The sequence below is a fragment of the Phragmites australis genome, chromosome 18, assembly GCF_958298935.1.
Source record: "Phragmites australis chromosome 18, lpPhrAust1.1, whole genome shotgun sequence".
NCBI classification, from domain to species: Eukaryota; Viridiplantae; Streptophyta; class Magnoliopsida; order Poales; family Poaceae; genus Phragmites; species Phragmites australis.
In genome coordinates, this window is record NC_084938.1 from 1,473,025 (window position 1) to 1,490,120 (window position 17,096).

Here is a 17,096-nt window from a genome sequence, read left to right on the forward strand (position 1 = left end):
TGTAGGAAATTGTTGTCCTTTGCATCAGTAGCATTGCTAACCTCATATTCTCTACTCATATTGCTTTTCTCTTACACTCTGAATATTATTTTTCCTACAAGAGTAGATTATGCCATTATCGTGCGTCTTAAGGCTAGTTTTGGATGAGATGATTGGTGTTCAGTACTCGATATTCCTTATTTGCTGAAACTATGAAATGTGAATAGAGCTCATGTTTGAGTAGAGATTTATGACTGAAGTTTCTTTTCACATCTGACATAAACTTTTTTTAGATAATTCATCCGATAGAAACGTGCATGCCTTGTTCATTTACAAATCCAATCAATGCATTGATTTTCCACTTGTTGCGTAAAAATAATAAGAGGCACCTAGGATATGATATGCAATCTTGAAAACATGGCGTTCCTCCGTCAATTTTCCTCATCAATTTATACACTGAAGCATATATTAAGAGTTACAGAAATCTAATTATGCATATTTCAGATCTGAGCGAAGAAGATCAACCTAAGGTAACAAGAAAAAGGAAAAAGTCCCGCAACAGATAAGACTAAAATTTCAGCTAATTAATATAGTATAGTCATGTTTATGGTGAAATAATTGAGAATAGGCCAGTAAATGAATCGCTCTTTATGGTGGAATTGGATTTGAAATGTCTGTTCCGATTCGGGTTGTTTCGCTTTGACAATTTGAGGGAGGAAGATCAACATGGGAAGGAAAATTAGTTCTCCAATGGACTACTAAATAATGTGATTTCAGAGTGAAGTTATTGCCTGTTTTGCTTTCTGCATTTTTCTTTTACCATTGATCTCCACTTTGCTTTCTACATTTCATTTAGGGCTTCAACTCTTCTTTACATAGTGGAATAAAAGTCAGACGATTTCATTTGTGTTGTTCCAAATATGATTGTTCAATGCATTTATTGTTATTCTTAAAATAAATAATTTCAGAGTGGAGTTATTGCCGGTTTTGCTTTTTGCATTTTTTTCTTTTACCATTGATCTCCACTTTGCTTCATGCGTTCAATTTGAGGCTTCAACTCTTATTTACATAGTGGAATAAAAGTCAAACAATTTCATTTGTGTTGTTCCTAATATGATTGTTACATGCATTTTTTGTTATTCCTAAAATGAAAGCACACTGTTGATGCTTGATACTTGCATTGGTAATTCTACTCCCATGCAGAAATTAGCATTGCTAACCTCTTATACCTCACTCTGAACCGATTACAATTTTTCTTCCCATAAAACTGACTCGAACTCATACGGCAATAACTCCACTATAAAGTCACATTATTTAGTGGTCCATTCTCTTTAGCATCAATTTTTTATTACTGATTTATAGTGTCCTTCGCTTCCCGAGGATGTAGCATAGCATTGGAAAGTAAAGAAATGTGAAATATAGCATACCAACTAATCAGCATTAGCATTTACTAAGAAAGCAATCAGCATTACACAAGAAAATTGCAGCTACAAACTTCTCTATTTTGTTTTTGTTTCCGGCCTGAAAGATAGTCGAAATAGCTAAATTGATGCGTCCATACTCCACATACTTGATTAGTTTCTAAAAGTAATTTACTGGTTGCAAAACTTGTTACTTCTGCTGCATAGCTGAAATTACAATAAACATGGTTGCTTTTATGCAACATTATAGTCTGAATATTTTTATTCTGGACTGCAGATAAAATAAGTGAAAAAAGTTTGATATTTTGGAGGAGAAGGATATTTCTCAGCAACCACCAAGAAAAAGGTAAGTTTATGGTGTTTGTGAAGTATGCTGCCTTTTTTGCTTCTTTTTTCCCAGACTTGTGAAAAATAACACTCGATTTCCAGTCTTAATTAATTTTGTTCCTACGACGTATTATCACGAGCAACTGCTAGAAGTAATTTTAAAATACTTGCTACGCCAAAAAATGATGAGAGCATCAATTCATCCTGTACACTAACTAAGAATATAGTCTACAAATAAGTTCTTACCTCATAGGTGTGTTCTGTAATAGTATGCTACATCATTTTGTTGCTTGTATTAATGTTATAATTCGATACAAATAATTTAATATTTTATTTGTAATCATATTTATGGTGAAATAATTAAGAATATATCACTATGACATATGTTTTCTTTAGAGTGATTTTCTATCATAATAGTAGAATATACATTTAAAATATTTAGATATCGTTGCAATGTATAGATATCATACTAGTAAAAGTAAAACAGCAGTGCCTTCCAAAGTCCACTCTCTTTCTTTCTACGTCGGTATAACATCAAGCTTGATTAAGAAATTAGGACCAGTATAGCTAAAACAGCGCAATTATGACCCATAAGAAAACGCATCCGAGACTTTGATTGACAACAGAAAAAGAGAGTCGAAGCTGCAGAAGGTTCAATCGCTCGTTCTCGTGATGCACCTAGAACAAACTGACCAGCCCCTTCTCCCTTCCCATGTTTATAAGTCTCTACGTATATATAGGATCTGTTAAGCAGATAAAGCTGTAGCTATAATTTTATTTTGAGATGATCATCTTTAGTTTTAGAAATTTTTAACTTAAGTTGTGAATAAATTAAGAGTCTTTAGTTGAGACATCGTATTCTTATTTTAAACTAAAAATATATATTTAAATTATTTTATTTTACTTTACAAACTATAAATTTTATATGAATCTCGCATCTTTGAGTTTTGTCAAATAAGATGGTATATATAGTCGAAATGTCCCTGCAAAAGTTTGACAACCGCGACCAGGGGAAAAAAAAGAACGCACGAGCTAGCTGGCGTACGCAATTGCGGACTTGAACACGACCGGACGGCGGCGGCGACCGTGAAAGCCGCCGGCGCCGGCAGAATTGGAAACCGCCGCGGCGGCCGGAGTTTTCTCTTGGTACCTGACGAACCGTGACGAGGACGTTTTCCAAACTGGGGTCGTCTGCGACGACCACTGACCCGCATCGGCAGTCGTGACCCGTGAGAAGCATCAAGGAGGAGGAGAGGGGAATGGACGGAGCATATTCGCCGGCCGTGGCAGTCTCGAGATTATCTGGAGCAAGGAGCCTGTCGCGTCTCCCCCGGTGTCGGGGTCCCCACGGCGGCAGATTTCGGGATCCATCCTCCTCCGTGGCCACCACCTCCGTCGTCTCGTCGCGTCACGTGGACCGGGGCTGCCACCGTTCATGTCCAGAAAGACAGCGCTGTACTTGGCAGAGGAGAGACAGCTTATCGTCCAAAGAACCGAGCTCTGTGCAAAAGCGGCCATGTACAACAGCGGATTCCAAACTGTCTCCGTCGGACAACAATCGGGGTCCTCGCCGCCGGTGGCCTCCCAACCTTCCAGTACAGGCCAGACGTCCAACTGCACCGCCGGGGCACCCCAGACCCCACTCCGGCCACTTTCTGGTAGCCCGTCCCAGTCACCAGACCAATCAGCACACGGCACCATGCAAGCGGACCCCTTTACCGCTGTAACCCCCACGAGGCATCAGGTCATCTCCGGCAGGTTCGGTATGTACTGCTACAATACTACATTGTAGCATTCGAATTTGATCTCAAATGCTACAGTGTTGAAGAGAGAGAAATTAGTACCAAATTTACCGAAATACTGTACCAATTGCAATATTGTTCATAAAAGGTGACTGTGGTTCTGAAGAGAGGAGAAGAGTAATAGAAGATAGGAAATATAGTAGTTGCTGAAGATAGAAAAAATAAAAAGTAGCCCGTAAGCTAGTTAAATTTTTATTTTCAAGTAATTATTATATACAATAGTCATATAATATCCTCTGACATAATAAATAACATAGCTAAATCTCTAGCAGACTAGCCCGCAAAACCAGTGAGCGGCAGCCGGAGCAGGACCATTATTTTTTTCCCTTCTCAAATCAAATTCACTCTCCTTTTCTCCACTAATTTCTTAACCAGCATTATTGTCGAACAAGAAAGAATATCCCTTCTTCTTCTTGCGCCACAAACCACGCAGCACCCACCCCGAAGCGCCCATCCCCTTCGATGACACGTGGGCCTCGTCCAAGTCCGGGTCCGAACGTCATCGTGACACCTCGCCCGGTCCTGCGCCTTCTGGAGAAAGGCTGAAAGACAGGTCACCCACGCACCTCGGCCCGGAATATCTTGTTCCCATTTGTTTATTTTTGTCCCCGCACATATTCCATTTCGCTTTCTCTTTCATTAGTAAATCAAATTGGTTACTCCCTCTCCGATTGTAAATACATAACATTTTGGATAAATTTTGATTATCTTTTTGACTATTAATAACTTCTAAATATTTAATTTTAAAATATAACAATTATATATGAGGAATTGTCTTCAAAAATATTTATTTTGTTTCCATTTGTTTTTTTTTATCCAGACACTTATTCTATTTCGCTTTCTCCTTTGATTAATATAAATTAAATTAATTGCTCCCTCGGACAGTAAATACACTATGTTTTGGATAAGTTCATCAGTAACTTTTAAAATATTTAATTTTAAAATATGAAAAATTATATGTGTAGAATTATCTTCTAGAATACTTATGTGTTCCCATTTGTTTTTTCCTCCCCGCACATATTCCATTTCTCTTTCTCCTTTGATTAATAAATTAAATTGATTAATAGTTTACTAGCTTTTCTCTCTCTCTCTCTTGGCTTTATAAAGCCACCGCTTAAACCCTCTCCCACCTCACCGTACCCGCTTCTAGACACTTCCCCTCGCGCATCTACCGTCTCCGTCTCGTCGTCCTCGCTCCTCGACTCGCCATGGGTAATCTCTCGCTCCTGCGTCGGATCTCCCCATCTGATTGCTGTTCTTCTCTGCTTCGTTTCCAGATGTAACCAAGAGGGTTTTGCTGATTTTTTTGATTTTTTTTTGTTGGTTTCCTGCATGCAGGCAAGATTAAGATCGGAATCAACGGTGAGTTCCTGCCCGATCCTACCATTTTGTGCCTTTTCGGTCTGTTTTGCTTAGAATCGTAGTGATTTATAGCTGGTTTTGGTGTGTGGTTTGGTCAGGTTTCGGAAGGATCGGGAGGCTCGTGGCCAGGGTCGCCCTCCAGAGCGAGGATGTCGAGCTCGTCGCCGTCAACGACCCCTTCATCACCACCGAGTACATGGTATGAGTCTCGATCTGTGGTTCTCCGTTCGCTTTGATGCGTAGATCTGGAGGTTTATAGGGTTTTAGCCCCGATTTGTGAGACAGAGTGCTAAAAGTGGATAATTAGGACGTTGGAAGTTGATTGATACTAATTAGGCACTAGCCTTCTTTAGATCTGCGTTGTTATTGGCTCAGGTGGCTGATTGGACACGTAAATGCACATCTACACTACAATTAGTTTATACGGCGTGAGATGTCGTAGATTTAGTGGTTGATGTGCTAAGTTTGTGCTTGTGTATTTAGTTGTCGTTTTTGTATCTTGTGCTGAGGATCTCGTGATTGGTTCTGTGGTGTGTAGACCTACATGTTCAAGTACGACACCGTGCACGGCCACTGGAAGCACAGTGACATCAAGGTCAAGGACACCAAGACTCTGCTCTTCGGTGAGAAGCCGGTCACTGTCTTTGGCGTCAGGTAGTCCCTTGTTACAACTTCTTCATAAGATGTATTGAACTTGTGTGTTCAAGTTATGATACTTATGTTTGAACTTGTGTGGTTCAAACTTCAAAGGAACCCTGAGGAGATCCCCTGGGGTGAGGCTGGTGCTGAGTATGTTGTGGAGTCCACTGGAGTCTTCACTGACATTGCGAAGGCTGCTGCTCACTTGAAGGTATCAATTCTACCTTGTAACCCTATCATAGTTTCATCATGTTTGCTTTTTTTAGTATATTATGTTCTCCTTAACTATGTGATTTTCTGGGGATTGTATTAATACAAGAGGGAAAAGTCTTTGTTGTTTTTGAATGATGGTCAGCATAGAAACTAGAGCAACAAATGGTGTGTTACATACTTACATTAACTAGTAAATTTTTCATATTATTGTTTTAAATCCAGAAACACCTTGGAACGTTGTGAGGGAAAAGTCTGTTGTTGTATTTGAATGATGGTCAGCATAGTTACTAGACCAACAAATGGTGTGTTACATGCTTACATTAACTACTTGTAAATTTTTCATATTATTGTTTAAAATCCAGAAACACCTGGGAACGTTGTGAGGGAAATCTTTGTTGTATTTGAATGATGGTCAGAGTAGTTACTAGACCAACAAATGGCGTGTTACATACTTACATTAGCTACTTGTAAATTTTTCATATTATATTGTTTAAAATCCAGAAACACCTTGGAACGTTGTGATTTTTTATCAGGCACAGCTGCGATTAGGGGAAACCTCTTTCTTTCATGTTATTAGTTGTTGGCTTCTGGTATGCTATAGTAAGTTGAGACTCAACATTTGTCTGTAGTCTGCTCAATGTGTATTATTTTTGTTTACTGTCTTAGTGAACTATATGCTATACTATCCAGACTGGAACATAAATGAGCATGGCAGTTTGGTATCATGATGAATAAGCTCAAACTTGCTAGACTCAATTGCTTTACTTCTCACAGGAGCTTATTTCCAGCTGTGCACTTTCATCTGTTTTGCTGAAGTTTAGCCTTTTCCCTGTATTTTCATTACGTGGTTTCTGATATCTAGCATTTTCCTTTTAATGATAGGGTGGTGCCAAGAAGGTGGTTATCTCTGCCCCTAGCAAAGATGCCCCGATGTTTGTGGTTGGTGTCAACGAGGACAAGTACACCCCAGATGTTAACATTGTCTCGAATGCCAGTTGTACCACCAACTGCCTTGCCCCCCTTGCTAAGGTATGCTTTTTTTGTGGATTTTTTTTTTATTGTTTTTGCTCTTGGAATGTTGATTCATTTCTTAATGATGTTTGTTGTCATTAACCAGATCATTCACGACAACTTTGGTATTGTTGAGGGTCTGATGACCACTGTTCACTCGATCACTGGTGAGTTCTCTTTCGCAGTTTAGCAATCCTACCTCTTAGGGTTATTTAGAAGGTATTGTAGTTTGCAGTAAATTGACAATGTAATACACTTGTACTTCAGCCACCCAGAAAACTGTTGATGGACCCTCATCCAAGGACTGGAGAGGTGGCAGGGCTGCCAGCTTTAACATCATTCCAAGCAGCACTGGTGCTGCCAAGGTATGTCAAACTCAAAATGTTGTGCGTGCAGTAATACACTATCTGTTCTTCATTTCTTCAGCATTGGTTTGTTTGCACGTACTGATGTTAATTAGACCTGCTGATTCAACTAGTAACTGGTGATAGAACCTGCAATAACTTGGTTCACTATGTTATGGATTCTTCACAGCCTTGTAGTAATGGGCTTGATTGTTCTAAAACTGTGCAGATTCATCTGAGCCCGGCTCGTGTAAATGAATGAGCATGTACAAAATCTTAGTATCTAGCATGACAATTTTCATGAGGACATGTCAATAGATTGCAGTGTGTACAGTATGATTCACCTCCTATATGCCTCCACATCTTTGTTTGGGTGTTGGATTGTGGTTTCACCTGCTTTGTCTGCTTAGCATGGTCAGCAACTGTTTGATCAGCTCGGTTCAATTGCTGCTGCTGACTTGCAATATTGATGGGTTGCAGGCTGTTGGTAAGGTTCTTCCTGATTTGAATGGCAAGCTCACGGGTATGTCTTTCCGTGTTCCCACTGTGGATGTGTCAGTTGTTGACCTCACTGTAAGGACCGAGAAGGCTGCCTCATACGAGGACATCAAGAATGCTGTCAAGTAAGTACTAATATTTGAAGTAATCTTTGTGAACATAATAGCATTTCATGTTTCTTGGATATGTTTCTTGGTCTAAGGCCTTAGTTTGTTTTCCCCCTGGATTATGAATTCTGGATTGTGGATTGTAGAAGCTCACCTTGAGTGGATTGTGGATTATACTATAATTTAAGTATATATTTGCATAATCCATTTCCAGAATCTGACCGTTTGTTTGCAGAATCCACAATCCACAATCTAGGGGCAAACAAACAGGGCCTAAACAGAACACTGTTGACATGGAGTATGTATGATATTGTCTTACAGGGCGGCTTCTGAGGGCAAGCTTAAGGGAATCATGGGTTATGTTGAGGAGGATTTGGTTTCCACCGACTTCATTGGTGACAGCAGGTATGTCTCTATTGCCTTCTGATTCTTGCAGAGAAGAATCAATTGTTACACCACGGATCTTGAAGGGCCCGTTGTTAAACACAATACCAACGAATGTTGCCTCCTTTGCTGTGTTATTCACTCCACATTTTTGCTTTTTCCCTAGGTCAAGCATCTTTGACGCCAAGGCTGGAATCGCCCTTAACGACCACTTCGTCAAGCTCGTCTCCTGGTACGACAACGAGTGGGGTTACAGCAACCGTGTCGTCGACCTGATCCGCCACATGGCCAAGACCCAGTAGATTTCTGGTTCCCGTGGTTTTCTATGGCTGTGTCACGGACTGGCCTGCTTGTCTATGCTGAAAATAAATGTGAATGCTGCCTTCAGATGCCTAGTTGGGGCATGAGCTGCCTTTTGTTTCCTTATCTTACTACCTGTAACGAAGTTGCTAATATGGACCTGAGTTAGTTTTTGCTTGTGAAGAAATATGAACTGTCCAGTGCTGTTGTAAGTTTGCGGTTGGTTGCATAGATGAGCATGTGTCTATGAGAATAATAATCTCGTCATTTGTCCCGTTTCCTGAGTTTTCTGCTATCTATCGCAATTTATTTTGCGAAGAGGATAATGCATTTTTTATGTGCTTGTTTTTTTTGTGATGCCTTGTGCACGCGCGCTTCAGGTTGATGTTCTTGCCCTTGCAGCGAGCGATAAATTGCTGGCCAAAGCACCTTGGGTACACACTCGCTTCTCTAAGTTTTGATGGGTTTTTTTGCTGCCTTGTTATTTTTGTTGCTTTGTTTAGTTAGATTAGAAGAATGAGATGCTTGCTTCTGCTGGTATCGCTTTGTTGAGTGATGGATGTGGCGTTGTGGTTCTGATTCCAATTCCATGCTGTGGTTAATGGACCCTGCAAACTGGACTGCTGGAAGCACCGTTGCTTTCGGTGAGAGCCAGTTCTTTCTGTGGTGCTCATGGCTGTTCTATGATAACGTTGATAACTGGAGAATGTCGCATGCTTGGCACGCCATGTGGGCATGACAAGAGACCAAATACTTCTAGCACAGCATACCTTCCGCTGTTATGTTCTACTCCACTAAATCTGGGAGAGAGTGGCATTCGTTGGGGTTGGAAGAGCTGGTGATTATCTTGGGGGGTTGAAGGATTTTGAAGCTCATGGTGTTTATTATGTATGTAGTCTCTACAATCTAGTGTCACGGTTGGTTGCTATTCTTGGGGGAACGTCACCATCAGTTGTTGATAATTCTCTCTCTGTAACTTGCAAGTACAATTGTACAAACTACCAGTCTCATGCCAGTACACAAGTACATGTATAGACTCTCAAGTCTTGGTTGTTTGGACATCGGCAGCGACAATGCCGGGATCATGTTCGTGTCACGCCATGACTCGAGCAGCCACGACCACGAGGTTGCAACTGAGATCGACGTTTTGCCCCAAGTCGACGTTTCGTCCGTCTGCAACTTGCCTGAAATTCGTCTCAAGCTTTCAGAGGTAGACAGCACGTACTTAAACCACTTTCTGCAATCCTGTTTGTTATATGTATATATATACGTGTTGTTTCATTGTTGGAAGCACGTATACTACGAGGATTACTCTGTATAGCCTCCCGAGCTAGCCTTCTAAACCTGAATTCTACGTGCAGAAAATTCGGACAGCACCTTCCCTATTCTATGCGCGAACTACCTGCAAGGAAAAAGAGCCTAGAGCTTCTGGACTATACGGCACAATGGTCGGACCACACCCAGAGATCATACACACGCCGACAGCGACCATGGCATGGCAACAGAGGGAAAACACGCTGCTATACACGGACACGTGAAGAGAGAGCATTAGGATGACGACATACTAGATAGGAGGTTGCGCGAGGGAACAGGGATGCTCACCAAGCTCGAAAATGGCGAGAAGTTGGACGGCGGCCGGTAATGCGATGGAGCGGTGGCGATGGAGCGACTCGGTTTCCGGTGCGGGTGTGCTCCCGTCGGGCTTGTGGGCAATGGAGGGTGGCACATGAACGGTGATGACCTCGTGGTGCTCCACGGTAGCTCGTGGGGATGAAATAACCACGGCAATGTCGCAACGGCGAGGAATGGCAACGCGGCGGTGCTGTGGTGACGGCTAGGTGGGGGAAACATCGAAATGGAGGCCGAGCTACCCTATTTATAGAGGGGGAGGGATGAGCAGAGAGGCGGTGTGATGCGTTGTGCTGTTCACGATGAATAAAATGATGGCGGCGATCTTTTCCGTGGCATGGCGGCTCTGTGCTGGCCATGCGCGTGCGCAAGCGTGGAAGTCGCACGGCATCAAGAGCTCAGGCGGCATGCTGTGAGGGCAGAGAGAGGGAAGAGAGAGCGAGAGTGCGGGGCAAGTTGCCGGTGCATGGAATGCGGGAAGGCGGCGGCCGTCGCGGTGGCGGATATCGCGATGTGTCGCGCTGGAGGAAGGAGATAGCTCAGGCGTAGGCGCTCCAACGAAGAGGGCGCACGCTTGATGGGCGACATGTGGACGACTGGGCTCACGCACGGGCACGGACACGGGCGAGCGTGAGTGGGCTGGTGTGCGTGGGGAGACTTGGGTCGGCGTAGCGTGCTGGTGGGCTGAGCGCGGGGAGAAAACGGAGAAGGGAAGTCTGGTCGGTGGGCTGGTTTGTCGGGCCATGTATAGAGAGAGGGTGGGAAGATAAGGCCCGTAGAGAAAAAGAAAAAACGAAAAAAGAAAAGGATTTTGAGATAAATTTAAAAGTGGGATTTGAATTTGGATTTGTGTTAGGCCTTAGCATAAATTCTAATGGGGATATTTGAATTATGAGAGGGGAGTAAAGCTCTGAGATTTGGAAGATGATTTGAATAAAAAAGATTTAAATTTAAATTAGATTTGAGCCGGATGGAATCTAAGAATAGATTTGAAATTGAGAGATATTTAATTTCAAATTTCCACTTAAAGAACCATGAAAAACAATAAATCAAATATACATGAATCAATTAATACACGAAGAAGTTTAGAAATTAAGGTAGTGTATTTTGGAATACTTAGTCAATTTAATATATATAAATATATACATTTTTTTAATTTTATTTGATTTAATTAATTAAAAAAAATCTAATTTAGAGTAAAATTTGTTATTAATTAATATGCTAAAACTCATGATGTTACAGCCATGGAGGAGGCGTCGGTCCTTCCTATAGTTGTCACCGGCGGCTTCGCCATCGCAATCGACCGCCGGAAGAAAGAGGTGATTCCAAATAAAATAAATCCCCCCTTTCTAGTCCCTTTTCTTCCTCAGTATGCCCAGATCTGCGTCTCCTTGCCACAATCGTGTTGCCTTCGCGCGTGTCTTCGTCACCAGTGCACGCGTCAGCCATCTCGCTGCCTCCTGCAGGCTCTTGTCGCTGTGCAACGCTGGCAGGATCCGGTATCAGAAGAAAAGGGAGGAACTAGGCCTACACGCCAACAAGAACGGCGATGTCCTCGACGTCTCCTTCGTGCCCTATTCCAGAGTCTCCTGCTACCGAATCCTCTCAACACCGAAGCAATGCATTGCAGCAAGGTAGCCTGGTTCCTGATCGCAACGTGTAGGACCGATTATGCGAAAAATATACAATTAGAGGAGGGTGGATAATTGCGGAAGCCAAATTCAATTTCTAATTCACTCTACACAAATATTAAATTTAATCTCGTATTCAGTTCGAGTAGACTGCTATCACATCACTAAAAATGATGTAAAAAATAACCGATGGTCTGATTGCTTTTGCATTTTATCTTTAGAAATTAGACAATGATATAAAACTATTCTAATAAAAAATCAACTCAATCGGATATCTGAATCAAGGGTTATGATTTTCGCAAAGCAAACTCTGTCAGATTGTGACAAAAATAGGTTAAATCCTAATTTCGTGATTATGCAAGAACTATGAAAAATTAATCAACCAAAATTTTCAAAACCTTACCAAGGTGCTCTAGAATGATTTTGGATAGATCAAATCAAGGCAAATTACATTGACGGAAAGACCCAACAAAACTCAACACGATACGACAAAGCAAGAAGCACAAAGAAAGAGCGGAAATACCAACTCATCAATTTACAAAATTTGATCTTCATTTAATGGATGAATTCACAAGATGCATCTCAAAGCATTACTAAAAGAGTCTCCGAGAAACCCTAAATGATTTCTCTCTTTTTTTTCCTTCCTGAAACTATCGCTAATGTTCCTGTCTTCGGTCTACTGTTCACCGAACGACAACAGATCGATATATTCCCTTTTTTCTCCCAGGCGCGTCCGATTTCAACCCGCCTGGGCGCCTGGGCTTCGGCCGACCACGTGAAGCGAAAGCCAGCCGAACTCACCAACCTGGGCTACCGCCAGTTTCTCAGCCCAGCTGAGGAGCAATGCAGTCCGTCACTTCTGTATGCTTCCATCACGGAATTTGTCTGCCCATCCGTTCTTTTTTTTTTACCAACTCTCGAGCAATCCAGAAAGGCGAACATAGGCAATTCGGTAGGCGACTAGGGAGCAGACTCGGAGGCGAGGGCCTCCGAAGAGGAGGGTGGTCGGGCCTCCGTCGTCAGTACTATTCTAATAGTTTAGTTTGCTAGATTAGTTTATGGTTTAGGTTGTTTTTGCTATGATAGGTGGTTAACTTTTTCAGTGGGTTTAGGACTAGATTCACTGGTGTTTTGTCTCTTTATGGTTTTTCTGCTGAGGAGGAATCTTAGAGGATCTTTTGTTCTCCGATCTGCTAGTTTTGCCATGTTGGTATCTGGTGTTGTCGTTGCTTCTTCTTTTTTTTTAAAGGGAAAGTTGTATTCTACCTCGTCTGATGGGATTGTTCAATTTGTTCAGCGGTCTAATAGCGCTTTGAGCTGCTCATGCTGGCTAAAAAAAATCTAATGGCCTTCAATGTCCCTACCTTATCACTGGAGGAGATATCGGTGTCGCTGTGAAAGTCCTCCTTCCTCAAGACAAAGATTACATTAGAGGTGACTCGACCCGAAAGAGCATCTCCTTCGATCCAGCTTGGCAGCGACGTTCGGAGAAGCTTCGGGTGGTGCTGATAAGGATTTATGTTTGTATTGCTGTGTTCTTTTCAAGTTTCTGATTGTACTTTGTTTATTACTAATAAAATAAAATCACCTTATTTCTAAAAAAATCAATTTTTTTAACTGGATCTCTCTTATCCGAGATCTTTTTTAAAGATCAGACGGGGGCATACGATACCCAGGAATCAAATCCGGTGAGCTCGGCCGCTCACTGCAGCTTTGTCAATCGAGCTCCATGCTTGTTCGCGTCTGTCCACCGGTTTACCCGTTGTTTCGCCGGTCAGTGGTGCCTTGGCCGGCCTAGGAGCTTCTACCGTGAGCCATCATGTCTTTGGCTGCCACTTAGTAGCTAGGAAGCTACGACCATGTAATTTGGGAAGAAACACACAAATCTGTGTACTCCGATTTCTCTGTTATAATATGAATGAGTTTTATCCAAAAAAAAAACTGAACGGACATGGACATTGCATCAAAACTACTATGAAGAAATCCTCCAATGTGAATCCAGTTATGGCAAATGATGCAGAGTATGTTTTTAAGGGAAATTTTGTTGTAGGACACTAATAAAATGTGGTTTTGCCTGTAGGATCGACACTGTTATAGTCGGCATTCGTTGTAGGACACTACAAAATAGTGTTATTTACTGTAGGACGTTAGAGGAGAAAGGAGGAGGGGGAACGACCATTACACCCTCGGACTAACCATAATTTTTTTTTTGAAAAAAATCACACAGATGCGGAATGCAGTATTGCATCATTATGCAAAATTTTAGGATGGATTATAATCTATACATGGAGTTAAAAAAATACCAGGAGGCGTGAACTGAGGTCATAATGGTTATTTTGGAAGTTGTCTCTCCACCCACAGCTGACGGTGTCTTCCAGCAAATATCGATTATAACGGTGTTCCACGGCTAAGGCCACCATTTATTAGTGTCCTACAACAAATTTCCCTTTTTGTAATCATTAGCTAGTTGGTCGATTTTTCACGGCCCAGGTTGCCAAACCATTTCTCAGACTGGACTACTTCCTCTTGTTCGTCGGTACATGCATATAGGGTTTGTTTAGTTTAAGGAATCGGGTGATGGATTATCCGATTCTAACTCTGAACCTAATTTACTTGTTTGGTTTGAGGAATAGAATATGTTGATCTATTATTATCTCATACATTACAAGCACATTATTAGTTAAATCATGAGAAACGGTGATATCCCATCAACATTCAGGGTATAATCTCATGATGTACCATCTCATCTAGAATAAGTTGATCCCTTAAACCATGTCAGTAATACCTCGAATGTGTCTGGTTCTCATGTCCAAGTGAACAAATGATATTGGTCAATCCGTAGATGGCAAGAGGTCAAGATTGACTACTGACAGCATGCAACAATAACCTCGTTAAGTAAGAGTATCTCTAACAATAAGAGATAGCCGGTATCTCTTGCTTCTCAGCACACCTCAAAAGATTTCGTTTCCAATTTTTCATACCTCACAATGCTTAAGAATATCTCTTATTTTCTTTTTTTCAAGAGTTAGCTCTATAAAATTTACCTCCACGTCAGCAAGATTCATTTCTATATTAGTGTTATCTCTATTTCATTCACTTCTTTTATCTTTACATGACGTAGTAATAAGAACTAATTGATATCTATAATCATTGAAGCCACCCTAAACAGACTGACGTGTCTACTGCTGAAAATTAGGCAGGCCACGAACTCAAGCAGACTAGCAGCGCCAATAAACCACCGAGCTCATTTCGCGTCTTGAGAGCTACGTGTACCCACAATGGAAACTCAAACCGGTATCGAAGGTGCAGGAATTTCCAGGAAGAACACGCAGACGCAGGGAGGATGGATTGGAATATCGGATGGCCGTGCTGCGAGACACTGCATGCATGCAGATCGAGACCGTTGACTTGACGCCGGGGCGGCGACCCGGAGGAGGCTGTCAGTCCTGTACTCCTGTCACAACCGACCCTCTCTCTCTCTCTCTGTGTGATCGTAATCTCCCTTGCCCTGTCCATACTCCATGACCATAGACTTACTTGCGAGACTGGGATAGTTGGATGCACATGCATTTGGTTGGTTCCAAATTTTCTTCTCTGGACTGGTTGTTGAACTGGGTGTTGCTAACTTCCTGCCTGCCAAGAAATGACAACTGACAAAAGCGGTTTCTTGAAACTTGACTGGTAAGTAGGGAGCATCACTCGCAAATCTTGGATGCATTGCTACGGAGATAATTAAGAATCGAGCTCCTTGACCCCGATCAGATAACTCCGGAGACCTTCCTATCGGCTTCTCTACCCACCCACGACTATACTATCCAGTGGCAAATCTAGAGCAATAGAATGTTGTGTAGGCTGCATAACGGATGAAGAATGTGGAGCATTAGATGAATTATGATCAATAAATAAATTTTCAGCAATAGGTGTGTCTTGGACAACGGTATTTGATGTACTTTCTGTATTAATAAAATGCTCCACCTGCACGCTAGAACTCTGCTGACTCTGAACAGGAGTATTTGGCAACATAGCAGATTCATTAAAGACAATATTTCTGTTAATCAACACCTTTTGTGTTGCAGGATTCCACAATTTATAACCTTTAACACCATATTTATAACCAAGAAAAATGCACTTAACAGCTCTAGGCTCCAATTTACCATTATCAACATGAGCATAAGCAGGACAACCAAAAACTCTTAATTCTGAATAATTAGCTGGAGAAACAGACCATACCTCAATTAGAGTTTTGTTATCAATGGCAATATTGGGTGATCGATTAATAAGATAGCAAACAGTGGAAACGGCTTCAGCCCAAAAACGCCTATGCATACCTGCATTAGACAACATGCAATGGGTCCTCGAGATGATAGTTCTGTTCATACGTTCAGCTACACCGTTTTGTTGTGGAGTACTAGGAACAGTGTAGTGCCTCATAATGCCTTCACACTTACAATATGAATCAAATTCATCAGAACAAAATTCCATCCCATTATCAGTGCGAAGCTTCTTTACCTTCTTTTCATTTTGCCTTTCAACTATAACTTTCCACTCTTTAAATGTTTCTGATTTATGCTTCAAGAAATAAGGCCAAACTCTTCTCGAGTAATCATCAATAATAGTTAACATATAACGAGAACCACCTAGTGAAGAGCTACGAGATGGTCCCCATAAATCAGAATGCACATAATCAAGAATATCTTATGTTGTATGAACTAAAGTATTGAATTTCACCCTCTTATGCTTGCCAAAAATACAATGCTCATAAAATTTCAGCTTGCCGATACTATGTCCATCAAGAAGACCTCTTTTGCTCAATTCTGCAAAACCAAGTTCACTCATATACCCAAGACGCATATGCCAAAGATTAGTAGCATCAGAATCTGATAATGAATGTGAACTTATAGCGGCATCACCTGTGATTGTAGTGCCTCGGAGATGATATAAATTGGCAAACTTAAAATCACCTTTCATTACAATAAGGGAACCCTTTTTCACCTTCAAAATACCATCTCCACCTGACCAATCATACCCTTTATTATCAAGAGTACTCAAAGAAATAAGATTCCTTTTCATACCTGGAACATGCCTCACATCTGTCAAGGTTCTAACAATGCCATCATGCATCTTTATCATAATTGATCCAATTCCAACAATGGGACGTGGGTTGTCATCACCCATCCTAACAGAACCAATATCTTGAACAGAATTATAAGTGGTGAACCAATCTCTATATATGCATATATGAAAAGACGCAGCAGAGTCAATAATCCATTCATCACCACTACTAGCACATCTAGCAAAAGCAACGAGAGTCTCTCCATCAGAACTATTATCGGAAGCAGCAACAGATGCTTTACCTTCTTCATTAGATTTACCTTTCCTCTTTTCTTTATTCTTCAACTTGTAACATTCAGATATGTCATGATTATTTTTTTTGTAATACCTGCAGAAT

General features: G+C 41.4%; 1 protein-coding gene across 1 annotated transcript; it reads left to right on the forward strand.

Moving 5' to 3' along the window:
* The first annotated feature begins 4,600 nt into the window (after positions 1–4,600).
* Positions 4,601–8,662, forward strand: LOC133898720 (glyceraldehyde-3-phosphate dehydrogenase 1, cytosolic-like). Its single transcript, XM_062339401.1, has 11 exons — positions 4,601–4,741; positions 4,868–4,891; positions 4,990–5,090; positions 5,430–5,545; positions 5,642–5,741; positions 6,626–6,772; positions 6,861–6,921; positions 7,022–7,119; positions 7,579–7,721; positions 8,025–8,108; positions 8,254–8,662. Exons 1-11 carry the CDS (start codon positions 4,738–4,740, stop codon positions 8,387–8,389), a joined length of 1,014 nt encoding a protein of 337 aa, XP_062195385.1. The 5' UTR covers positions 4,601–4,737; the 3' UTR covers positions 8,390–8,662.
* The last annotated feature ends 8,434 nt before the right edge of the window (positions 8,663–17,096 follow it).

What these genes read in the sequence shown, in the direction of transcription:
- LOC133898720 (XM_062339401.1), top strand. An exon ending in TCATCACCACCGAGTACATG is followed by an intron (nt 5,091 to 5,429) that starts GTATGAGTCTCG and finishes TGTGGTGTGTAG; the next exon opens with ACCTACATGTTCAAGTACGA. An exon ending in CACTGTTCACTCGATCACTG is followed by an intron (nt 6,922 to 7,021) that starts GTGAGTTCTCTT and finishes CTTGTACTTCAG; the next exon opens with CCACCCAGAAAACTGTTGAT.